Source organism: Melanostigma gelatinosum (assembly GCF_949748355.1).
Source record: "Melanostigma gelatinosum genome assembly, chromosome: 15".
NCBI classification, from domain to species: domain Eukaryota; kingdom Metazoa; phylum Chordata; class Actinopteri; order Perciformes; family Zoarcidae; genus Melanostigma; species Melanostigma gelatinosum.
This window is the reverse complement of record NC_136648.1, coordinates 17,868,387-17,895,741: the sequence shown is the minus strand read 5'-3', so window position 1 is coordinate 17,895,741 and position 27,355 is coordinate 17,868,387. Positions and strand designations below refer to the sequence as shown.

The window sequence follows — 27,355 nt, the reverse complement described above, 5'->3', positions numbered from 1 at the left end:
CCGTTCGACCCGAGCCGTGAGCAGGTATTCAGTTTATGAATGGCACTGACATGGAGGAAATACCGTTTCAGAAAGTCAAAACCAGGCGGAAGAGAAGTCACTGTCCGAGGGGCGTCCCCTTGACCACCATCGCGTGCGAGGACGAGTTCGACTGCAAGGAGCTCGAGTCCCTCTTCCAGAACTACAACCTGAAGCTGGAGCAGACGTCCACCCTCAAAGCCCTGGCCGTGCTCATCTTCCTGTCCTCGACGCTGGCTGTGGTGGAGTTGCTGTCCGGCCCCAGCCTCACCATCTCCAAGGGGTCCCATCCGGTCCACTGCGTCGTCTTCGTCTCCCTGTTCATCGTGACGAACGTCAAGTACCTGCAGGTGACTCAGCTCCAGCAGATCGTCAACCTGGCGCTGCTCTTTGGCTTCACTTTCTCCTTCCTCTGCTGCCCCTTCTCGCTGGGCGCGATGGGCATGGAGCCCCCGACGTCCCCGGAGCAGGGCGTGTGGCAGCTCATCCTGGTCACCTTCGTCGCCTACGTGCTCCTACCTGTGCGGACGCTCTTGGCGGTCGTGTTTGGAATAATGGTCTCCGTCTCGCATTTGATTGTGACCGCAACTTCTGTAACGGCGAAAACGCAGAAGATGTGGAGAACGGTGCGTATATGTGTGCGCTATACACGCTGTGCTTTAGGCGCCTGTGGGTTGTGCAGTGGTGTATAAAGTACTCAAAAGCCATACTTGAGTAAAAGTAAAGATGCCTCACTGGAAAACTACGCCAGTAAAAGTAAAAAGTCACCTATTAGAATACTTGAGTAAAAGTCTTAAAGTATCTGATATTTATTGTGCGTACTTATCAAAAGTAATTTTCTGATATTAAATGTACATCATAACCTGAACATTAAATGAACATCATAACCTGTTCATTGAAAGTAAAAGTACAAGAAAATGCTGTTACTAAAAAAGCAAAGGGTCAGAATGTTGAGAATTATGAAGTTTATTCTTTTAAGTGTTGTGGCACCATGACCAAGGACATGAGCTGTGTTGAACATAATTGGGTTGGCTGTGATCCATCCAGGAACAACAATGTTCAACATAATATATTGTACATAAGTATACTTTTGCATCTACTATGAACTTATCATCATAATTCTCCGAAAAGCAATATGACACTATGAAGGAGTTGTAACAGTGCGTTTATAAGTATGCTCATTCCGACTAGAGGATGTAGAGGACCAATGCATAATATTATGTTCAGCAACAAATATCCACTTGATGCATCAGGTCAGTGTTTAGAGAAAGGACACCTGCCTTGTAAACTCCTGTGGGCCTGATTTGAACACAATAGGCAAAGGTGTTGCTCAAGCTGAATCTGCAATTGGGCGACTGCTACCATCATCACTCCATCTGATCATCCACAATTCAATTCAATTCAATTTATTTTTGTATCGCCCAAAATCACAAATTACAAATTTGCCTCAGAGGGCTTTACAATATGTGCACATGTGACATCCTCTTGTCCCAGAACCCTCACATCAGAACATGACTCAAATATCAAAACATGATCAATACTAAAGCAGCACCGAAAGTAACAACCCAGTCATAACTTGAAACTGAAACATGTCCTGTTCATCTTCAAAAGAAGTTGGTTTTCAAAATTGCGAGAATTCAGTCTCGCTCTTCTTGGGCTGAAGACGAGTCCTGCGATGCTAAATAGCCTTTCACAGGCCGCTGAGGCAGGTAGAGGTGTGTTCAGCGTCACAGACAGCTCGCGCACTGCTGCGAAGGATTTCCCTAATGCTAACGCTAACGCTAATGCTAATGCTGCGCTCTCTCGGCTCCCGTCAATCCTATGGTGTGGTGGCTAGCTATAGCTAACGTTAGCCAACTAGTGCAGCACAACTGTCAACACTTCCTCAGCTCACTAACTCGCTAGCGATCCACTGGTGTTGGTCTTCGTCACCACCGTCGTTTGTTTCGGGAGTAGCAGGTGCTTCCATTTCTGCTTCCATCATGAAATCAGTCATCGTAAAGTGGAATTCTACTCATGTAGTCGCCCGCTAGCTTATAGCATGTAGCATCCTGGGCATCACTGGGAATCAAAACACCGCGGCTTTGAGAGCACTTGTTTGCAATTGCGCATTAACGTGATTAACCAATGATTTAACTTGCTGCTAGGACCACTGATTCACCAAACCTGCTTGCTTGCAGTCTGTGTTCCACCACAGTCCCCGACGCTGCTCTCATGATTTAATTTTTTCTGAAGATAGATTTGATTTTGTAGCGAGTAACGAAGGTTTCAGGGGAAATGTATCGGAGTAAAAGTATCAGTTTTCTTTGCAAAATGTAGTGAAGTAAAAGTAAAAGTCAACAGAAATATAAGTAGTAAAGTACAGATACCCAAAAAAACTACTTAAGTACAGTAACGAAGTATTTCTACTTCGTTACCATACACCACTGGGGTTGTGTTGTTGCGTGTGTGTTGTAGACTCATGCGGTGACAGCAAACCAAGTTCAGCACCGAGGACAGCTCCCTGTGGCTGCACTTGATGGGGTTTGCTCAGGCTTTTGATTGCATTTGACAAAAGTGTAGTTCTGAAACGTTAAGAACAGCAAAAAAAGAAAAAAAACATAAATAAGTGTAGTTTCTGGATAAAAACAAAACTAGCTCGTGTCAACTCAGCCTCTGAGCCACGAAGAAGACTTGATCGAGTGGACAAACACAAAATGAGACTGTGAATGTCTGCTTGCTCACTTTTCCCCACTATCATAACTGTAAGTAAGTCTTCATATCATTTACAGAGGTTGAGAAATAGTGATGTACTGTGGGGGCCGTGGCTGTGGTGATGGTGATGCAGATGTATACCTGCAGGCCCCCGAAAAAGAAAAACAAATAGAGAGGGTGGAGGAGAAAAATAAATGAGCCAAGCAGTCTGCTTGTCCATGACCCTGGGGATGTGATTCAGGCCCCAAAGGAGCCGGCCGGGAATCAGAGTGACATCCTGCTAGCACCAGAAGTAGGGCAAAAGCGGGGCACACACACACATACACACCACTATATACTTCAGTTACGGAAAAAGAGGGCACAGTCATTCATGTCATCTCCGAGCTGAGATAGAAACCGGTGCGCCGCTCTCTGTGCATTTATATCCTCGTAGATTTTTCTTTCCCCCCCCCCCCCTATCACAATACTCACACTTCTGACTGCCTGTCAGGTGTGAGGAGAGAAGATATGTAACATCAGTCAAACCCCTCCGGGGGTGGTGGTGGTGGTGGTGGTGGCGGTGGCTATGGAACACGCCTGCCTCCTCCGCGTAGCATACGGCGCGAAGATTGTGCATTTTGGTGGGAAGTGAAATTGAGATGCGATCGGTTCATCACGCCCTCGCACGATGACAGCGTGTTTGCGGAGGAGCTTGTTTTTCGGCCTGTGAGTAGGCTATGTGAGATACTTGCATTGCCATGTGAAGGACGGTGCTATCGCTTTACTACCAGAGACGGCTAATCCATTAAGCTTAAAGATGAGCCGTGCGGCATGACCTCGCGTGGCCCTGGGCTCGCACCGGCCACCCAACTGGGTCCCAGGCACTCAGCCTGTGGCTCGGTCTACCTGAAATATCTTATTACTGGAGCAAGCGGGGATATGAGTTTGATAAAGAGGATATTACTAGTCCCCTATACTCTTCCGCTGTCACTCTTATTCTTTTTCAGCACCACATTGTATTGGTGCAACAAAGAGTTGGGAGTATAAAAATGTCACATGGCGTTATAGTTTACAACCTTCCATGTCTAAGATAAAGCTGAACAACCGTTATATTAATTAAATCCACAGCACATATAACTATAGTGTCTGCTATAAACAATGTCACCAGTCCCAGAGAGTTTGTTTTCTATTCCGCCACCATTAACATGAAGCACAGCAGTGATAGCCTGCTAATGAAATGAAAGCCCTATTGCACAATAGAATACAGATCATTGTTTGACATCATCAACGGCAATGCAGATGTTTCCTCACCGTGTAAAACCGTGAACGGGTGAAACAGATGTAAGAGCGAGTCCAGCACATTGTGGCGGGTTATTGGGGTTTACCACCGCAGATAGGCAGAGGAGTGTTCGACACCACTCACATCAGACGTCCACATTTACTTACTGGAGGGCTGTGAAGTAACTTGAGCCTCGTTTGAACAAGTTGATGTTCGCTGGCGCTGCTGCCAAGCACAAAGACAGACTGCTGCTGCCAAGAAATGGATCCATTATTCATTGGACTGGGAAACAAGCCTGTCTGTGGCAATGGAAGTTTGTTAAATTTGAGGATATATCATGTGAAGCTTTAAGATGTTTTTTTTTTTTTTTAAATAAGTGAAGTGTAAAGTCATTTGTAATTTTTTTTTTTTGAGGTAAAACTATGCAGTGGAAAACACTCATGATGAATGGCCTAAGATATGAAGAGTTTGAGTTCCTTTAATCGTATAATACACAACCATTGCCCGGGGTAACAGCTCGCTGGTGCACACTGGAGGTAGATCTCCTTCGGTTTGTATACAAAGTCGAAAGCCAGCTGAACCCAGTCAAGAAAAAAACAAAACAACAACTCTCTTTTCTTCGTGTCCTGGACAAGGTTGAAGCAGTCATGCTGCTGTGCATCTGCTGTGATGGATGGACCAGAGCGCCGGCTCTCAGACGCTTTAATGTTGCTGACTCCAAAATAGAGATATTTACGGCCCCACCACCATAGCAGGATGCCACACAGTGTGTGTGTGTGCGTGTGTGTGTGTGTGTGTGTGTGTGTGTGTGTGTGTTTTAAATGCAACAGTTACTAATGGGATGGATCATAGTGATGTTATTTCAACATAACTTTATTTATCCTTTATCCTTTATTTGTCCTTTGTTTATACGTGTAAAAGCTACACACACCTTAAATAAGAAAAGAAAGACGTAATTAATCACAAAAAACTATATGTGGAATTATTAATAATAACAATAATATTAACAAATAACAATAAATATTGAGATAAAAACGATCTGAAAAGATACACAAGGTAACGAAGCCCCAGAAAAGCATGAAAATATCTATGAGGAATTGAGAAGCTCCTCAAAGGCCCATTTGAGGTACCTAATCCTCAGTTATAGGACCTCAAAATTAGGGACACACTTCCACATATGCAAGTGTACATGCGTATGTGCAGTTATTTCACGAAATGCATTCATGAAAGAATGTACTGCGTGGCAAAAACACACTCACACAAACAGAATACCAATCAGATCATTCTGATATAAAGCGACACACATCTCTTGATGATTTCCCGTGTCTTTAACAACTGCACTAAAGAATTATGAACAGCCTGTTTCATGTTCCTAATTGTGTCTTCTTCCGTTTGCAGTTGGTTGCCAACACGTTGCTGTTCACCAGTGTCAACCTGTCAGGGCTGTTTGTGCGCATCCTGACGGAACGAGCCCAGAGGAAGGCCTTCCTGCAGGCTCGCAACAGCATTGAAGAGAGACTCCGCATGGAGGACGAGAACGAGAAACAGGTACATGCACCTGTGCGTTGCTGAGACTGTGGGTAAAATTAGATGTGCATCTGTTTTTTTCTTCTCCCCTCCCCACCCCCTCCTTGTGCCGCGAGTCATTTCAACACATTATTCATTCCGGCTAGATTTCATACCTGTTTGTCTGGCACATTTCTTATCGCTGCTAACACGTTGTCCTATGATAACTTTGCTGTGTTTGACTGTATAAATGTATATTTGAACTTACTTTATCTGCTCTCTCCCTCCCTTTCTGTTCACACACACACACACTCACACACACTCACATGCAGGAGCGCCTGCTAATGAGTCTGTTGCCCAGGAACGTAGCTATGGAGATGAAAGAGGATTTCCTGAAGCCCCCAGAAAGGATCTTTCACAAAATCTACATCCAGCGCCACGACAATGTCAGGTAGGATCCTCACATCGACAAAACACGGCCGCAGAACAATCCCGGTTGGTAATTAAATCCCTCTTGGATTCACTTAACCAACAGCCCTTTTAACTGCGGTATTTGGGGATACTATCTTCTCCTCATGGGAGAATTTCCAGCAGAAACAGTGAAATAAACGCTGTCCCAATGCATTATGGGTGCATGCTTTAAAAAAAAAGAAAAAAGGAACTGAATAAATTGTCCTTTGGAAAGAACACTGAGGGCTACGCGTTGTAGTGTGATCCGATCCAACAGTGTCCTGAAGCATTAACACCGCCTCAGGCTGCAAAACTGAAATATTTAATTCTTCACAGTGAATATGAAGGGTGAGCCCCCGACTCACTCGTTTGGTATCAGCCCTGATAACACGGAATCCAAACACGCTTTCCATTTGTTTAATATCGGTCGGCAATTTTGGTAGAGACATAATTCATGGGCAACAAGGAACTAACCCCAAATACGGTCATATTGTTTGCTGCACTACGGCTAATATATGCCAGTGGTGCATATGCCAACTTCTGGGCCATCATATCTTGGCAGCCCCCAGGGGAAACAAAGCTCTCGGAGTTCGGGTGCCTACTGGGGAATATAGAGAAAGACAGTTTGGGCAATGCTGAGTGAGGAGGACATTCCTCCTCCTTATCCAGGGTCTCTCTTTGAGAAGTTACAGAAACTCTTTTTTTCAGAAGACATCGTCTTTCCTCCCTCCCAGACATTTTTACCCCGTCCACCAAACGTAACACCTGAGAGTGGACCTGCATGTCCTTCAGCGTTTGAGCACATTTCATGTCTTCGTGTCGTTTGTTGCCATCTAATATACAACCTGCAGGCAGGGGCATCGTTAGGCCGATTTGTTCTTCAGCCCCCCCCCCCCAAATAATTTGGCATTATTGGCTTTAAAAAAAGAAGAAAAAGAAAAAAAAACATTTTTATTTTGGTGATGTCATTAAATGAAACTATTGTTTCTCACATGGACAAGTTATTAATAACTCTAACATGCTACATGTATGCGTGCGTTCTGGTTTGTATGTTTTCCCCCCCTTCAAATTACAATCCAATAGCATATCATCATCATACTTAACGATATAAAGTTGACACTGTCAGGTCCATTCTCTGTCCATTGTGTGCGGCCCCTGTAAGAATTAGGATTTGGGAGTGACGCGGATATTCTTTATTTGAGAAAAGTTCATATTTGTGTTGTCAAATTTCACTATGACCCTGAAATTCTGTCTCTTGTGTCATCATATACTGAATGCAAGCAAAACTACAGAGCAAAATCACACTCTTTCTGATTGAACCAATCTATGAACTGTCTGAAACAATGGATATCTGCGGCCACAAATGGGCCCCAAAACAAATTGCCGCGAGCTAACATGCCACTCCCCTTGGGGCTAAGCCCCCCCCCCCTTTCATTGAATCCTAGAAACGGCCCTGGGTGGCAGTATTCAGATCCTTTACATAGAGCCAGGCGATATGGCCAAAATCCAGTAACATCTGTATCTGCAGTACACCTTCGAGCCACACGAGGGAACCTGAATGATCGGACTGTTGTGATGAATGTAGCTAATAACATTGAATCTAATATGAAAGGCACGCTACATTCTGATTGTTTTGCTGTTGACAGGATGACCTGTGTATGTTTTCAACAACATATGCATAAAACGAAGTTGACATTTGTCAAACACATATCTCTTGGAAGTGGCTGTTTTTACCGATCCATGATGATATACAGTGACGTGGCAATGGCAGTAAAAATGGTCAGGAACGTTGATTTATGGACAGATTCGCTCTTAGGCCTATTGTGAGCTGGCTATCGATAGTTTGTCAACAACCAAAACTTTTTATTTTGTCATTTGGGAAACACTGTATATATATACTATCATAACCTCCTGGTAAATACGATTACTCTTTACTCTTGTTTGAAATAAATACCTGCCAAATAAAAAAAGGATTTTCTCACTTTATTATTGAAATTATAAAGAAAGAATATTTCCAGACACCGACTTATGTTTACAAGCATGCCAACAAACACAGAGTAATCAGATAAAGACGAGAGTTTGTCTTAACTTCACTGGGGTATCAATATTCTTCTTATTTGTATTGTTACTAGATATACTATTGTGCAAATCTGCAGTCTACAGTAAAGACTTGCATTTACCTCCCGACTCCTGCAGCTGCAGCTGGCTGTGGTTGACCTTTCAACCCGTGTGTCGGCAACATGTTTGAAACCATGACGTTCTCCTTTTCCATCACCTCTCCGAAATCTCCTTCATGCCGCTCCAACATCCCCTTGTTTCCTTTTGTCGTCTCCTCTTCCTCCTGTCCTCTGTGTTCTGAGAGCAGCAGGGAGGCTTGAGGAGAAGAGTTTGCTTAGCCCCAGGATTACGTTGCTACAGGGGATTAAATGCAATGGAGACTAAATTTGTGTTGCATAACGGGCGTGTGTGCGCGCGGTGGTTAAATATGGACACATCTCGGTGGAGCTCTGCTGATTGCTTCTGTGCCCTGAACTCCTTCAGATAGTGCCACCCCTGTGAGAGCGATCTAGACTGGATGCGGACATGATTTATGTGATTTGGGCGGACTGCAATTAGAAAGTAAACAGTGTGGCGCACAATGTACTGTTGGTTTTCTTCATTATGCTATGAGACTGCAGTATTTGATCTGATTAAAATCTAGCCATGGGGATATTGCAGTAATCACTCACGAAAAAAAAAGGAAGAAAAGAATACGACTCCAAAGTAACAAACCTGAAGTTTATTTAACACGATGTGTGGGATATTATAGCTCCATGTTGACACACAGTTTCATTATTTTGACGGTTGTAGTATAGTAGCTGATGTGATAAAGTGATCCTGAGCTGAGAACAACAGGGATTACCGCACGGGAAGACATTTATTGACAGTATTTCATTCTGAATTGTTTCCTAGTTTATCACGTTTTATAAATTGCTTATTTATATTATTAATAATGTGAAAATGGAGATGAATGATGAGCATGCAGCTTTTAATATCACATGTCTCTTTTAATCAAAGACCTTTCAGTCTTCACTTCTATAATTGAATACGACAGGCATCTTCACCACTCTTCCTTTTGTAATTTACAAGCATTTCCACCGTGTCTATTTGTAATATTTCATTCCACTACCACACATATATAGCAAATACGCACAGCTCAAGACATTCCCACCAATGAAGGCATTCCCATTACAAAATAGATGTATTGTTTGCAAAGAAGTTTCACTTCATCCTTCTAAATTTAGTTGTAAGCATCCTGCACACCCGTCTGCGTCGGCCCCTTTATTGGCCCGACGTCAGCACATACACAGCCCACACACTGCAGCTCCAGAGGGGCCCATCCACGGTTAACCCATGAGTTGGCTCGTGTCTTCCGCTACGTGATTAAATTGAAACCGCGTCTGCCAAAATAGCAACAGTAATGCCTCCCACCGGGAGAAACAGGAGATGATTGAGGGAATAACTTTGAGCGAATATGTGCCATTGGAGAGGAAACAATGGATGAGGGTGTGATGGAGGTCGAATTAGACAATATTATCAGACAAGCTGTAGTTACCACAGGAAAAAAAATCACGTTTGTATTACGCCGCTTAATCATTTCAATTGTTGTGCTTTGGCTGCTGTGGATGGTGGAGCTGATGGAGTCAGAAACTTGAGTTGGGGATGAGGTTTTGACTTTGACCGGTGAATACGGTACACTTACAGTAGAGTACCGTAGGTTTGGACGAACTCTATAGCTGTTGCCAAGAGTGCTGCAGCGGTTTTTTTTGAAGGTTTTGCCAGAGGACATTCAAAATCAGATACGGGAGCTTCCAGTCTGCGATCCCTCTCTCAGTGGTCCAACTCACAACACCGAGAGTGCCTTCGAGGTGTGGGATTACTCACCGGAATCTATTCTTAATGCATCTGCAAAATTCTGTGTCAAAAATCTCTGGAAACACAAATTTGCACGTGTATATTTTGCACGTGGTTGTTTACAGTTTAAATGATGCTATGCAGATATATATCACAACTAATGCAGTGGAGTTGGAATAATAAGCCCCAGATGTTTGTCTTGTTTTAACTGAATGCTCGGCACACTTCCCACATTCATATTATCTTTATGATTAAGTCCGCCTGTCCTTGCACACGTGGACACGGTTCCTTATGAACTAATCTTTTGTGTATTCCTGGATTTATGTACCTGCATGATGTGCTGAGTGGGACAAGTTCCTCATGTTGGTAAGGTATTTCATCATACACATTTGAGCATGAAGTTACTAACACAATATTCGTGGCTTCCTTTCAACCATGTTAAATATTATTTCTATATATAACTTTTGTGGGCTTATTTGCCTTTATCACAGCCACAGACAGACAGGAAAGGGAGCGAGAGACAGCGGGTCGAATTGGAAGCCCCCCTGACCTTAACTTTGTACTTTGGAACTCAGGCCCCATGTGCCGTGCTGGCGTCACATAAAAGTGGACACAACAAGTATGCGTGTGGTTTAGATGAGGTAAGCGTGGCCAAAAATAACTGAGTGCAGCAAAGTTCACATTGGGGTCACTCGATGGGATTCTCCCTGCAGCACGTTAGTGCGGTTTACACGTGCTGCTGTGAAAGCTGTCCATCGATGCCTGGTGAGGACCAAAGAACCAAAGCCAGACCTCTTGAAAAGGTGGGTCTCACTTTGAGGTTTGAAAGCTAACATACCAACCACACCATATTATCTTTACAACAATCAAAGCTAAACTACAAATAAATCCATCTGGTCGTGAAATCTGTTCAGTAATCAATCGCATTGATCTGTATTTAAGGCAATAAGCCCGTCGGCTCGGGTATTTTCCCTGATTCACAGTTCAAACGCTGTTCTCTGTTAAAAACTGTGTGACAGTGATAACGCGCCTCATGCACGTGTCATGTACCCCCCCGACATTCGCACGTGTGTTTTCATCAAGTCGTCTGGGAGCAAAGGGACTGTCTCTACCGTTATTCATCATAACATGCGGTCGAATTGAAGTCGATGCTTCTAATCAGTTATTAATCAAAGAACATAAATACACAGAAGCACATCAGAAGCATTAACATGCTGCATAAACTTCTGCCAGTCACCAGGATTTGATTTCCCCACGTGGGTCCCGATGATGCACGAATGATAATCAAAATAATAACTTTATTTATATTGCACCTTTAAAAACAGAGTTTTAAAAAGTGCTTTGTTTGATGCAGGATGACAATCGCCCCAAACCGTCCAATCAACGAGGTGCCTGTCGGGCTGTGTGACGTCATGTTTACTCTTCTGGTGTGTTTGTGTGAACAGGAACAGCACCAGAACTAATCTTTTTTTTTTTTTTTACCCTTGGTAACCCTTGGTTTTCTTTTTACCCAAATGAACGAAACTGCAGGTGTTTGCCTGTATGAAAATGTCGAACTAAATCCTCCTCCACGAACATAACAACACGACTTACTGAAGGACAGCCGTTGTAGCCTGTGGCTGAGCTGCAATTATGTATGTTATCACAGCTCATTCCTCAGCTTCCAGTCCAGTGTCAGTGTCCGTTATTCTTGTGTTTCTTTTTGCCTTTTTGAGGGACGTGGACTTGAAAGCAATGACGCAAGTGGAGAGCCGATTTACACAATACGGTCTTGCAAAAGAGCACTTGAATTTAAAGCTTGCAGTCATCATGAGAATTGCTGAAACGGCACAGTCTGCTGCCTCTAGCCACGCAGATATCATGAACCAGACATCAGCACACTAGGGATCATCCTAAACTGTGTGTGCACGGCTTCTGTCTTATTTGATCAGATGAGTGAGAGAGAGAGAGAGAGAGAGAGAGAGAGAGAGAGAGAGAGAGAGAGAGAGATGCAGTGCTATTTTTAAAAGCAGAGCCCTGAAATGATTAGCACAGTTCAGTCTATGTAAAGACACACAGAAATGACTGATGATCGGCTCTCAATATAACAACAAGATTTCACAGTGTAGTTTCAAACCTTCCTCTCTTCACGCAACTCCCTAAATATAGAGTTTCCTTTTTGAGAAGCCGGCTGGATTTCCATCATGTGCTTTTGAACGGTGACTGAAGGTGGGACTGTGAAACGATGATTCATTTTACAATCAGCTTGTCTTGAGTTTACATTTTTCCGGTCTTTGAAGAGAATGACAGAAGGCTGGAGACATTCGGGTGCAAATTATAATCAGCAGTTCAACTTTTAAGATGGCTCGTTCAAGGCAGTGCACAAGAAATAGAAGTAGCAGGCATGAAACAGATATTGTTGTGGTAGTTTGAGGGATTACATAACTGGGCATCAAAATCAATTTGGTGTTTATCGAGCTCTTTGCTTTATTTTTGGATAATTCACAGCACACATTGAAGCTTTGATTCGTGCACTATTTTTTCCCACGGATGTGAAATACGCTATAGTATCGGTTCAGTTCTTTTCAGAGTTTCAGTGAAGTGAAGTGTTTACACTGGCACAGTGTTTACCGGTTCAAATATTTGTCAGCCACAGATGGGTTGCCGATTAAAACGTTGACAAAAATGTAATCTATTTCCGCTCGTTACAGTGGCATCTGCGAGGCGACAAAAATGACATTTAGCAGCTCCCCGTTAGAGATCCAGCACTCTGTCACATTGTGAACACACCAGCCCACAAGCAGGAGCCGCAAGACATGCACGTTGGACAGGACAGTCAGAGTTCGATGACTAATCCCCTTAAGAAAGTGAGCTTTCCTCCACGGCCCTATTGTCACGTTACAATGAAATATGATGAACGAGATAATCAGCACAGATCAATAACGGCACAGAAACACACGTAGTAAAAAAAAAAAAACAGTGAAAATGCAATAACCTGATGTTTAAATTCTCCACACTTTTTGTGCAAGGTAGTATAATCTAAAATGCAACTATGATGCCTAATTTTCTGTCTTTTGAAAAAAGGATGAAACTGTTTTTGGACACATTTGCAGAAACACTGAATGCAATGGAGCCTCACTTGCTGACGGTAGCCAGGCAGCAACCTTCAGGTCTGAGAAGCGAAACCAATTCTGAAGTGCCTTAAACCTGTATTCTTTCTAATGGCCAGCAGGGGGCGACTCCTCTGGTTGCAAAAAGAAGTCTGATTGTATAGAAGTCTATAAGAAAATTACTCAACTTCTCACTTGATTTAATAAGTCAGTGAATATTGATGTTCATTTAGTTTAGTTTAGTCCCATTTAGAGTCAAATAGACCATAAAGCAGAGTGTGCTTTAGGACGTGGCTACCTTGTGATTGACAGGCTGCTAACATTGCATTGTCCGGTCTGGGAGTCGTCCATGTCTTCAGGTTACAACTTTAACCTTTTTAGAGTGTGTTTTCAAACTGTAAAAAATAATTGTGACATTTTTGGTGGCCTAAAAATGTCGCTTGGTTGTGCTGAGCTCCACCCTCTCCTGTCACTTCTGATCGCAAAAAGCCAAGATGGCGACGTCCAAAAATGTCAAACTCGATGCCTCGAAACGGCAGTCCACAGGTCCACAGTCCACTGGTGACTACGTCGACTTCTTATACACAGCCTGTCGCATAAGCACTGATTCCCAGCAGACGTTAGTTTTGGTTAATGTTCCTCTCACACACTCTAGCTATAGCGTTAGCTGTCAGTGCTCTTTCATTGTTTCTTTCATCGTCCAGTTGTGGCGACGGCAAATAATCAGACTGTGAAAACTCAGAGCAACAGATAACCTCAGCGCTCAGTAAGCTACACTGTGATCCCAATTAGGATGCTGAGTAACTAACATGTAGAGTCACTGAGCAACATACAAGTCACAGATGGGACGAACAGGTAAAAGAGGCGGCGAACAACATTAGCCCCCCAGCCGCTTGTGTGGCTGTTGGAACTGCAGTGATATCGATGACTATTTTAGTGCCCACCCACACAGATACTGGACCAATTGCATTACAGCACCGACAGTCGCAACCAAAGATTCATGCCAGCATTAATGTAGGAGGTGCTATCACAGCAGAGATGGATATGAATCGCAGCGTTTCTTCTTTTTGGTAATTGCGATCCTGACCAAATCAAACAAACGTGCTGATTTCACATACTTTTCAATTTTTGTTTTTTTAATTTCAGTTCAATTTTAACCCTCAAGCACTCTCAGTTCAATGTAGCAACTGTGGAAAGGGAATACAAGTTCACCTGCTGAGGTGACAGCGCCTTGATGGTTGCAATATATCCCAGAATGGCTGTTCACCAGCTCCTAACAGGACATGTCTCCACCTTGATCCCCATGAGAATGCTCTTGCTTCTATTCTGAGTCGCTCTGCTCGCCTGCGCTGCCAGTTAGAGAACGGAGCATGCTCCCTCTTGCTCGCTCTTTTTTTCCTTCTTTTTGCTGCCGCAGGTCATTAATTTGAATGTTTGGTTAGCTTCCTGTAAAAACATTGTCAAAAGGGAATGTTCAAATTGACTTGAAGCTCAGGCTTCCTAGATGTCGTTTGCAAACAAAAACCTGAGAGCTAATCTGATCAGGCACCCAATAATCTTTTCTCTTTCTCTCTCCTTCACACATGCGGCTATAAATAACCTGCTGTGACTGAAAAGCTTCTCTTTCTCTCTCCGTCACAGCATCCTGTTTGCAGATATAGTCGGCTTCACCAGCCTGGCCTCCCAGTGCACAGCCCAGGAACTGGTTAAGCTGCTAAATGAGCTGTTTGGAAAGTTTGATGAGCTTGCAACGGTGAGTTTGTTCCCCTTCCTTGAACACACATCCCTCAATTACAGCCACAGTTGGCATGGGAAGCTGCTCTTTTGCTGGTGCTCTGTCCAAACTTTGACAAGGGAAGGAAGTACGTGTGTGTGTGTGTGTGTGTGTACTGCCACTATTGTACCAGCTTAGCATGATGTCACTGTGAATACTGGAAGCCCATATGATGCTTAATATGATTACCCGGTGCTTCATTTGAGGAAGAGTTGACAGACATCTCTAATCTAGGCCAGATTTACCCGGGGCTCAACCTCGCCTCCGCTCATCACTCGCTGTGTGAACGAACTGAATGATGGGACCACTGAGTTGTCCTTGTCGCAATCTCTCTTGGGTTTGCATGTAGGAAAAAAAAGATTTCAGCTCTGTCAATATGTCGCTCTTTGTGATTTCCGTGCTGAAAATCCGCTGAACTTTTTGCTGTGAGAGTTTGACCGCTGTGGTTAATTCCAATGTGATGCCATCAGTGCTGGCGTTACAAAAAAAAACAACTTTCGGGCAAAATACCACAGGTACCTCGATGTGCTTTTCCTTTAAATTGTGGCCGATCAGAATCAAAGCACATTACCAGGACGGGTAGGATATCGCTCCTTCTTCGACACTGTGAATTAGTTTGACACATATATTTAGTTTGGTGAGAAGGTTGAGCCCCTGAGCCCCTGCAGATCACCCTTCCACAGCCTTATCTACATGTAATCTGGCCTCTATTACTTACACTAGGCACATGCCCTTGTCAAATCCATTAATCCACAGGATTACAACTAACCCTTTTTTTTGCTTTCATAGAAGGTTTTGCTTGGCCTGTTGTTGGGAGCTTCTATTTTTAACTTGTTTGTTTACGCGCACAGAATTAGAACCGGCTAAAAAAAGAGTGTGTCTCTCAATTTGACTCGTTATTGTCAAGTGATTGTCATTGCCTTTGCATTTAGTCTTGGATCGGTTGCTTTACCCGGCTCTTGTTACTTTGCATGACAGCTGCAGTCTGTCTTTATCCTGCGGGAAAGTTGCGTTCTGGGATTCCGTGCATGCAATAAACACACACACACACAGCCAGAGACGCTCTCATTTGTAAGTCAAGTGATGTCAACAAGTCGATGCACTTTCATTTTCCAAGATGCTGCAATTCATTTGGCCTCAAATGATACAGTTTCACTTCCATCTCCCGAACTAGTTTGGCTCGAAGGAGTGCAATCTTGAGCTACGTATGTTTCCTTGCTGTTGTGATTGGATCCGTCTCATTGTTTGGGTTACGACAGAATAGATCGGTCTGATCTCAGCTCGGCTGCTCGCTGGGAGCCTTGTGTTGCACTGAAAACGCTGTCCCCAGCCATGAAACATGTCATCAAATGTTCTAGCCTTGCCCTGACCCAAAGCCCCACTCATTCTGATCCACCTTGGCAGGAAGTGGCACCGCCGGTGACTCATGGCTGTGGTCACTGTGGCCACGCAGACTTTCTTTCGTTCCATACTCAGAGCGGGCGGTGCCACGTGGCCACCGGGCATCATCTCATAATACCATTCCAGCACCATCCCCACACCACCTGTCCACTATTTGGACTTGTCAAGCTGCATGGGAAGTGAGCCAGGAACGCAGTGTACTCCTAGAGTGTTGTTGTAGTAGAGCGAGTCTCTTCTCCTCTCCTCATCCAGCCAACGTCATATGAACACAAATGAAGACAAGCCTTTTTACCTCAGGTAGCAGCTTCTGAACTTGACACATTATCACTCTTACACTGAATCTTAGACATTAGATCAAATTAGACTTTTTGGCAATTAGCAACAGTTCGCCAGTTTTCAACCTTATCTCCATGTCAATCATTGCTAATGCGCACAAAAGGAACTGATTCTTACCGTTTACCCATCCTGTGTCAAAGACACAGGCGATCATTTCGTCGATTCAAACTCAAGTAAACCATTACAGTATTTCTCCTTCCCTTATATTCTTAGCTGTATGCAGCTTAAAAAAGGTGTTACAACTTTAAGCCTTTTAGAGTTTGTTTTCAGTTCATGAAAGTTAACTGTAATCTTTTTGGTCACCTAAAAATGCATTTTTCAGCATTCGGTTGTACTTAGCTCCACCCTCTCGCTTCAAAACAGCAGTCCACAAACCAATGGGAGATGTCCTGGTGACTACGTCCATTTCTTAAAAACAGTCTATGGTTCGGAGGCATAGCAAACAAACCCTCTTGGACTGTGACATATGAAGTAGAGGGTAGCTTGAAGATTGAAATTTACCGGAAAGCCACTCACACTGATCAGTATTTGCGGTTTGATTCCCACCACCCACGAGAACGCAAGCTGGGAGTAATTATAACTCCTCACCACCACCGGGCTGAGAATCAGCCGGCTATACCGCTGAGAACGAAGACGAGGGGCGCCGACATTGCAGGAAAGCTTTGAAACCGTATCTCTACTCAAACTTGGCCTTTGGTGAATTCGAGAAAATACAACACCCAGAGCAGACACCAATCAGACAGGGTTGAATAGGCAGGAGTTTACCATGGAAGTGGTCTGAAATTGATTACAAGGAGTTGGTATTTTCTAAATACAGGTAACACAATTTAGATAGCATTCATAATTGCGATGTCAATGTTTGTTTTGTAAGGAAAGTAATAGAAGAAGGAGATTTATTTCGAAGAGGGACAACAAGAATATAAATTAGCTCAAGCGGTCACTCTATAAACACTTCCTCTCCCTGGCTGAGTTCACAACCGTCTGTCCGGCACTCGAAACAACAGCTTCTGTTGTGAGAGGGACTCTGTGATTCATTTATTGTTGTTGTGATGCTATAGAACATTAATAGCTCTGTACTGGTTCTGCTTTTGTGTCTGTATGCATGTGTGTGTATGTCTGTGTGTGTGCGTGCGTGTCGTCGCCGTTTCCATGGCAGACTTTCACAACGCTTTTCATTCTTGTGTCTCTTTTCTCTCCTCTCCCAACACCTCCCTGCATCACAGCTTTAAGACTCCTCCGCTCCTTGTTTCTCAGCTTTTTGATTGATACGCAGCAGCCTACTTCCCTCAACTGTGTCTTTTGTGCCCCGTGGTTCTCTGCACTCTCTTCCACTCTTGTGTTTCCATTTTTAGGATGGCTCAATGATGCATCTATCTGCTGCCTCTTGCTTCCCTCGACAAGTCAGAGTTCCCTTTCCATTCACACACACACACGTATGACTGTGAAGGAAATGTAATTCCCTGTTTATACATTATACTATACCATATAACAACAAATACTCGAGTCTAAATAGTCGTAAGTAACCTGAGAGATGGTGCAATTTTAACTGTAATCCTTTTGTGAGACACTAAAGATTCCCAATGCAGCGGAAGAAAGTGAACAAAAAACAATTATATTCCCAAGGAAAGCGCAATTCTGCAAAAAGTTAACTTCAAAACACGGTTCCAACTGCTTTGTAGATGTGATCATTTGTACATCTGCAGGTTTATATAACACAAAGTCCTACGCCAAGAAAAATTTAACAAAATACAACTGCTCAGGATGCTAATAAAAAAAAAATGTATTCTTAAATTAGGCACAAGGACTGTTCAGTGCCCACACTGTGACAGCTGCCTGCCAGAAACTAAAGTGCGGCTGTAAACACAGCTCCAATAACCCTGTTTGGGTTTGTCTCTCACGAGCAGGTGCAAGGATCACTCTCAGTCCTACAGTTACCCTTCAGACGCCTGTGTCCTAACAACTGTGGACTGAAGCAAAACCCCAAGCCAAACAAGCCAGTTTGAGATCTTGACTGAGGAGTACGGGTGAAAAAATGCTTCAACATGATCGGCTGGCACCATTGAAGCAGCAGAGGCCAAGACATCCGGACTTTCAGTCACTAATACGGGTCAAGCTCCAAAAGCACTGGATCCTACATTTCCCAGAATCCATCTCCAGCATTTTTTTTGTTCGCTCTCTAACTAGTACCATACCCAGTATTTTAAACAAAACAATCACAGTTTTAAAATGTGTATTTTCACACATCACTACGTCATCAGGGTTATTTTTTAGACTTGACATCGCATGTATTGTACAACTGTTACAGCCTGTATGTGTAAAATCAGTCAAGTAGCCTTTGGAATTTATATTTACAAACTAGTAATAAGATGCATATTTTCAATTTAGGCGAAAAACATTATTTCAATCATCAACAGCTTGTTATTTTTATTACAGTTCCTATGCACAGCTCAGCTAAATGCTGATTTCCTGGAAAGGCAGTCCAGAGCAATACTATAATTACAGTACTCAGTGTTCTTGAGGTGTTTTTAACCTCAAGTTTTTAATATTGTGACAGAGAAAAAGCTGACAGATTCAAATCACAGTTTGCTCATCTCAAACTGAAACGACTGACAGAAACCACAAAACCTGCAGAGACATTAGAATTAGATTCAGCTTCACAAATTCCTTTTACCGTTTACTTTGACATAGGCTTAATAATCTCACAATGCATGTTAAAACCCAAATATATATGTTGAATCTTTCATCATCCAAGAAAACAGTGCTCCTCGTTTCCATTTCCAATCAAACATTCAGAAACGGCGCCAAACATTTGTTGTTTGTTGTATCCGTCATATCTGTGAAGTAAATCTATATTAATATGTTTGCTTAACGGATCTCCGGCATCCGCTCGTTCCAACCCACCAGTTTGTGGTGGGTGGAAGAAGTGTTGATATATTATTAATTTGTTGTTGCACATAAATTATTGCTTATCAATTCAAATCAATAAAAAAGGGAGCTGGGTGAGAAATATGCAGTCAGTGCTGGCGTGCAGGCAGAGATGGAAAGAAGTCAGCGGAGGCGAGGAACTGTTGAGAGCACGTCTGTATGCAACCTAAAGATCTTGCAATGGATCACTGTCTGCCTTTATTGATGACATTACATGAAATAATTCAAGCCAAGGTAGATTGGAAAATGTGTGTTGACTATGTCTTGGCCTCGTATAGAACAAATAAAATAGTGTGATTGCTTGTAGTAATTAAGAAAATTATTTCAACCGTGTGCCAGCAACTATTGGCGCAGGGCAGATTCAGTCAGCTGCAGACACACCTTCCGTTTCCCTGTCCCCGCGTCCATTTTTGTCTCCCTCTTTTTGTCCCCGCGTCCCTTTTTGTCTCCCTCTTTTTGTCCCCGCGTCCCTTTTTGTCTCCCTCTTTTTGTGCCCGCGTCCCTTTTTGTCTCCCTCTTTTTGTCTCCCTCTCTTTTTTCCGTGTGCACTGAAGTGCTTTCTAATTTCCATCTCTGAAAGCATATGCGTGCGCTGTATATAAGGTGCCTGGTAAAAAACAACAACACTGCACTTTTGTTGCTGCTGCTGCTGCTCGTGCTCGCAATATATTCCGACCTCAGTGAAAACATAAATGATCCAAAGCGGTCATCTTAAAAATGTATTTTGGCTTCCCTTTCTAATGGAAAATATGAGTAGGTGTCTAAGTCTACCTGTCCCTAATACACACAGTGGCCGTCTTGACCGTCTGGATTGCCCACAATGCCTCAGTCACATGACGGTGGTAATCCTTCTTGGGACTGAATCAGCCCCTAAGACCTCGCAGTGCAGATTAGCACAGGAAAAGTACAGAGTAGGAGCCTCAGTAAGCACCAGGGCTTTCCCCTGCTTCCTGTAGCTTCAACTATGCCTCACTATCTACCATCTGTTACTGTTACTGCTCCACCGTGGCCTGAGTCACCCCGAAGAGACCTCATTGGCGCCGTTACAGTTAAAAAAGGTTTTATTGTCAAAAGGAAATGAGAAAGCACCAGATTCAGATTTAGCTGTCCGTTTTTAGCACTGAGCACATTCCTGTTACCAAAGGTTTGAAACGTTTGCATTTTACGAAATGATAAAATAAGATAACACTTTGTTGCTCCACAGGAAACAGCCGTGGCAAATGTGTTTTTGGGTGGTCGGTCTGCCTCTCGATTCCATCTCTTGCAATGCAAATCCTCAGTAACGCCTGGAGGCCTTTCTGAGGATTTGGCACAAATGTCAAGCTGACCTGTAGAATGTGGCGGTCAAAGGTCAAAAGCGGAGGTCACTGTGATAGGCGGACCTTGGGACAGACACCTGCAACGGGACTGATTGGCGGAGGCATACGACTGAGCTTTGAATCCTCATTTGAGATCAATAATTACTTCAATTTGCGATTCAATATTCGGGACAATATTTCAACCGAAATGGTTTTTCACAGCTGCTCAACAAGTCAACGCGCTTCTCTCTGTGTTGCCTCATTTCACTGCTACTGAGGGTTTTGAACACCAACAGCACATGTGCCTCGCCTGCCACTGAGCACTCAGACAGGCATGACCACAGCATGTAGAGCTGCACGAGGCAACTAGTTGCCTCGAACAAGCCCTCGCTGTCGCTCTGTTCTGAAAACTCACATGGCTCGCATGTTAAAAATAGAGCATCCGTCTTGTCTTGTGCCCACCGATGTGCATAATTATGAGGCTTTGTGCTCTTCACATGCATGGCCAGTGATCCCATTACCTCCATGGAAACAATAAAGGGTTATGAGAAGGCGTCCTCTGTAACCTCCCTGGTTAAAATCTCTGTCTGTTGCTCATATATCCTCTAATAATGGGTTGTGTTGGTAAGCCGCCTTTTCATGCCACTGCTTATTGTCCCTAAAGAGTGAGAGAGTGACTCACCGTATTCCCTAAAGCGAGACCGATCCTTTGATTGAGCGCTGCATTGTGGGAACCACTTCCGTGTTGGTGGGCCTTCGAGGTCTCGAGAGTTTGCATGCTGTACAAATATCAGTCCACGTTCTGTATGCTGTCTAACTGTTATTGAATAACTGTCTCATCTGGCTTTTTCTTTTCTTTTGTCGACTGCCTCTGTCTTTCTGATTGCGTGCCTGTATTTATTCATTTCTCCCTCACGTGACGTCTTTGGGTTGGGTACTGTATCTCTGTTGCCTTCAACGGTCTCTGTGATTGGTCGTTATTGCCAGTGGCATAAAGTTTATGCTGTCAAACATCATTTGGTGGCATAAAACACAATCAATCCAAGAGTGTCAGGCTGCCAACAGTTCATCCATTCAGCCCCACTTCCTAGCCAGACTGATTTGCTGACTTTCTCATGTTTTTTAAGCTATAAACTAAATGGTACCGACGTGCTGTGATGAAACACAGTGCTGGTGTTAATACTGACATTTCTTACCAAACTGTTTCAAATCAGTCCGAATCTCGCAAGGCCAATACTGAGATGGAGTCGACCGTTTGGGACTAATCTACGTCATGAAACAAAACACCCTCGATGACGCGTTAAGTTGTTTTCTGCTCACGTTACACTGGTTCGAGAAAGGGAGTGGAACAGCGAGACTAGAGAGCCGGGGAGAGAGCAGACGGCCGCATGGGGTCCGTCTCCGAAACTGCCACCTGAGCTCCTCCCGGCGTAGTATAGTCTCCCAGACGTGAGTAGTGAGGCGGGTGACTGTGGAGTGTAATTAGAAATTGACTAATTTGTGGTCTGATCCCGGCCAAGAAGTAGTACAACACATAACCCCCCAGTGTGTGATGAGGTAATGAATAACACTGTGAATTCAATCAACCTTGGAACTCGCAGCAATGGATAGCTTGAAGCTGAATGGATCAGTGAAATGGATAAACTATAATTAAATGTCAGAATATTTAAACTGAAACAGCGCTGCTCTCGGACACCAATGTTGCGACTTTGATTAAAGTGAAAGCGCGATGCCCTTTGGTACTTTGAATGTTTTTAACCTCTTACTGAGCCGACCACGAGGAGGCTTGTTGAGGATGAAATGTAAAGGTAACGATGATGTTGTTACTGATTGGCCAATCCTTATTTGGGCGGAGGACATGGAATCACAATGTCTTTTTGTCATCGTCAGGAGAACCACTGTCGGAGGATTAAGATCCTGGGGGATTGTTACTACTGTGTGTCCGGACTGACCCAACCCAAGGCCGACCACGCCCACTGCTGTGTAGAGATGGGTCTGGACATGATTGACACCATAACGTGAGTGTTCACATTTTTTGTCTTTTATCTAGCAGTGAAATTTAAAGTATCATTCCACTTCGTGTCCGGGAATGAAATCATTATCTGTCCTTTCGCTTTCTAAACAGGCGCGGCTGAAGGCAAAGAAATCTTCCCTTTAATCGATATTCTCTTCTAAACACACTGTTTGACTGAGTCCATGTCGAGAGATTTCCTTCGAGTAGAGTAAACGGCAGCCTGATTGGCCATGTGTGCTGTGAGGGAATTCTAACACTGAACATCTGAGTGAGCACAGCTACAGTTGGCTGAGAGAGAGGCAGAAAATCAGCTCTTGTATTGAGCTTGTTGTCCTCGCATACCCTGCGTAGGGCCAAAGGAAAGTGAGAGATTGAGATGCAGCAGAAGATTAAATCAGAAACTGTCATGACTTGACTGGAAGCCTGTTAATTAAGATTTTTTCCTCAACACTGATTAAACAGAAATGCTCGACCTAGCAGCCTTTTTTGTCCTTTGGTCTATTTCTGCATGTTAGAGCAAAGTAGAGCATTTTGAGCAGTGTTTGTTCCCTGTCTGCTTCCTGACAGATTGCCACATCTATTTATAAAGACTTTTGTATTCTTCGCCTGTGTCTGACCTCGATCATCATACATAATGTTTGATTGAATAGCGAAAATGTAATCGACAATGATGTTTAAATTAACACTGCTGATTGATTTCCTTTAAGGTTTGTGCATAAACAAACACGCTATGACGCCAGTAGCGGTCGTACCCACGACGGATCACCTGTAAGACATATCGATCAACGACTGCTCGAGGACCGTTCAATATTATGTCTCAATGTTTCAGCATGTCAAAGACATTATTTGTCGAGTTTGTGTCGATAAAGTTTAGTTTGACGGACATGTGTTATTAGTATATAAGTCGTATTCAATAACTGTGCAGTGCTTGTGTCCAATCATATGTTGTTCAAAGGTGGAAAGAGTACGAGAGTATTGTACTCAAGAAACATTACTCTTACTTTAAGGAAATGTATCCAAGTAAAAGTACTTCAAAATGTACTTTTGTAAAAAGTAGGTAAGTTAATGTTATTGTGTTACGTTTTAAAAGGGGGAGGGGTCTTAGATACGAATGTTAAATCAAAGAGTAGACTACAAAACAGACTGCAATAAGTGTCAATTCATTGCCTACACAAGTGGAAGAACATCAGCTAAGACCTTAATGTGTCACTCGCATAGACTCTAATAACTCGGCACAACTTTTTTTTACGTAAAAGAAAATGCACAATCTGACACACACGTTAGTGCGCTCATAGGCAGCGTTGTTGCAGCCAGGGTGTGGTTGTTGACATTTTAATCTAAAATTGAGTTTGTGTTACAATGTTCATCAGTGTGTTGTTGTACTCACCTGTCTGAACAGCACAGTGAAGTCCAACATGCCAACTATATCCACAACCTGAAGTGGCCACGGCGGCCCGTAAACTGATTATAACGTATCATTACCGGGGTGTCACCTCTGCGGCCACAGGCACACCTGCAGCTTCTTCTCTCATACAGCTGCTGATTCATCTCCTTTAATTCTGTTTCGTTTTCACGCACAACTTTTGATTTTGGTTTCTACATTGTAACGAATGCAACTTCTTAACAGAAATGACTTTGTTACAGTCACAATAGTAAAGGTAATTCGTTACTTCCACCGCTGGAATTCTTATTGTCACTTTGTGTTATGTTTGTAAATCTTCTGCACTGCCCTTTTAATGCTCTGCCTATTTATAGCTGTATAGATATAAATGCAAACACAACCTCACCCCAACACTGCATGTGATCTGTCCCCGCAGGTCAGTGGCAGAGGCCACAGAGGTCAACCTAAACATGCGTGTGGGCTTGCACACGGGTCGGGTGCTGTGTGGAGTGCTGGGCCTCAGGAAATGGCAATATGATGTGTGGTCCAATGATGTGACCCTAGCCAATGTAATGGAGGCTGGAGGACTACCTGGGTCAGTACTGGACATTTAGCATGAAGACCAGCCTCAACAGCAATGGACACCGCACATGCACACTAATCATGTCATCTAGAACTGACACATGAAATCGTATTGTAAAGCGAGGTGTGAATATTTCCATTATTGTCCTATAAATATATATATTTCTTTTTTAACCAAAAGTCTTAATGCTAGTGTTTTTAAAATGCTGATAATTATTTTAAGATCTAGCAATAAAAAAAACAACCTTTTTGCAGCATTTTCAAAAGACTCAAAAGCTGTCAGTCCTCGTTTTGACAGTCTCTTGTAACACTCTTCTGCAGATGACCTGCTTGGGAACTGTTGGTGCCTATGAGGCTGCTTGTGTATTACCCTGTCCCGTCTCCGCATGTGTTCCACAGGAAAGTCCACATCACCAAATCTACGCTGGAGTGCCTAAACGGAGATTATGAGGTGGAGCCTGGAAACGGTCACGAAAGGAATGCCTTCCTCCAAAAACATGAAATTGAAACCTTCTTTATAGTGCCATCTCACCGACGGAAGGTATCGCACTGTAATTCTGTGCTGCTGAATGTGTATTTAGCTTCTTTTTAGCAGAGTAAAATGATCAAGATGAAAGCATCAGTCGTTTCTTGAGATGACACTTCCTATAAGACGTCGGCCTTGGTTGAACCTTTTATTACCCAGACAGCGTGGGCACACGTACGCTAATCACGTTTAACAGACTTATGTGGTAAGTCCGAGTAGGCTAGGTCAAAAAAGCAGACTTACCCTGACCTGTCTTCCCTATGCCAATATGTACAATCAAACCTTCAAATGGGATGGAGCTCTCGCACACTTGTTGTTGAGCTGATCTCACGTCCAGCCTGTACTGGATTGGACTGGGGCCATATAGCCCGTGGCGTCCATCATCTCGAGTCTGCACAGTCTTGCAAACTTACAGTTATACATATTAGTGTGTGTGTGTGTGTGTGTGTCAGTGCTGACACATAAACATGCACATCTCCCAACAGATGTGCCAGAAGCAGCTGGAGAGGGAATTTCAGTCTTGGTTTCATATTACTCTTTTCTCCTTCTCCTCTCCTCTCTTGCAGCAGGTTCTTAATCTTACGCGATGTACCGCTTTGTACGCAGGTTACATGGGGCCTCGTATATCAACCCGTAACACCTCAGTCGCGTGCTATTTTTCTTCGATATGCGGGAGACTTCGCTAATCCTCTTAATAGAGCTGATGGTTCGACTTCATCAAAGGCATGGCTCAGAGAACGACGGGCCCCTGACTAAGCTGTGTTGGATCGGCTGCTACTCTCTCTCTGCTATTGTGCCCTTTATTTGCTCCTGCTCAGGGAAAACGCCTTGGACGTTGTGTATCGAGCCAAACAAATATGTCTTACTGCAAATAACATCTCCTCAAACGCTTTTACTTGTGCTTCATTTTGATCAATCTTTCTAAAAATAGTTTTAGGAAAGAGAAATGAGGGCAGCAAAGTCCTAAAACTGTTAAAAGCACCTTTGGGATTGACCTTATCTGAACCACTTTCGAGTGAAGTTCCTGAGCCTGATAATAATGATTGCGTGTGTGTGCATGAACATGTGTGCACGTGCATGCTGTCCAATGCCTTGTGCATGATTCATAGACCCTTACATATAACTGTTTGGGGTATCATGACTAAATCCTTGTTCCCCGTTTCTTATCTGGTGACAGATATTCCCAGGATTGATTCTTTCGGATATAAAGCCCGCCAAAAAGATGAAGTTCAAAACTGTGTGCTACTTGCTAGTGCAGCTTATGCACTGCAGGAAGATGTTCAAGGCTGAGATTCCCTTCTCCAATGTCATGAACTGCGAGGACGGTGATAAGGTATAAACTCTCAGTGTCTGTGTTGACGTTTCTGTGTTTGTTCGTGCTGTGACTTACGTAAATGCAGACAAAGAGATGTGCAAGTCTGAATGTCTAGAGTTTTCTGCAATAGTTCAAAAACATATTTGGTAAACGCTTGTTTGACTTACCTGGATTTTCTAAACGCTCTTAAATGTGGGCCTGATCTCTTTATTTAAAGCACAACCTGACTCTTTGTTGTCTTTTTCCTGGTGTTGTTTGTTAAGCATTGGTGATGAAAACTACTTTAGCAACAACATCTGTCAGGCAAATGCTTTCTGTAGAACCGCACATCAATTAAGAGGACACCAGGAGATGGCTGTTCCACACTGTACATTTGTCTGGGCTTAAAACACGAGTTCAGCTCCACAGGACATTATTTCAACAGAGCAGAGCTGTGGATCATCCAAGGAGCGAACATTAGAGGAGCTACAGCGCGTGTTCGTGGATTCCTTTACAATGTCCTGGCTTTCTTAATATGAACTCTCGGACATAGATATTATTAGCATGTGCAAGAGACGCACACCTCCGCAACGCTGTCGCACAAATGTTCTTTGTCACCTCATTGAACATTGTACAGTGCAGTCTTGCAGTGATGTTCGTCGCACAGCCAGTTCCTTCTGTCCATCGTCTACGGATCTTTGCTGCAGACTTTAGACTCAAAAGTGAATCGTTGACCATTTTGAGTTACCTGCCTATTTTGGGGGTTTCGGGCCGGTTGGACAGAAAGCCAGCGGTTCGACGGTGGTCACCGCTTTCTGACATTTTACAGATAAAGTGATTGAACAAGAAAAAACAAATGTCAGATTAATTGATTATTAGAATAATTGGCAGCTATAGCCCTTCTCTGAATGGTCT

At 43.4% G+C, this 27,355-nt stretch overlaps 1 protein-coding gene across 1 annotated transcript in view; it reads left to right on the top strand.

The window, feature by feature from the left end:
* Positions 1 to 35: 35 nt before the first annotated feature.
* LOC306789589 (adenylate cyclase type 1-like) overlaps positions 36 to 27,355 on the top strand; it is a gene marked incomplete at both ends in the record, with an annotated part of 34,262 nt that continues 6,942 nt past the window's right edge. Inside the window, 8 exons of the mRNA XM_079285606.1 lie at positions 36 to 644; positions 5,369 to 5,518; positions 5,809 to 5,927; positions 14,551 to 14,662; positions 22,534 to 22,661; positions 24,475 to 24,633; positions 25,020 to 25,161; positions 26,324 to 26,479. Coding sequence (XP_079141732.1) covers positions 36 to 644; positions 5,369 to 5,518; positions 5,809 to 5,927; positions 14,551 to 14,662; positions 22,534 to 22,661; positions 24,475 to 24,633; positions 25,020 to 25,161; positions 26,324 to 26,479 — 1,575 coding nt within the window. The remainder of the gene's footprint in view (positions 645 to 5,368; positions 5,519 to 5,808; positions 5,928 to 14,550; positions 14,663 to 22,533; positions 22,662 to 24,474; positions 24,634 to 25,019; positions 25,162 to 26,323; positions 26,480 to 27,355) is intronic.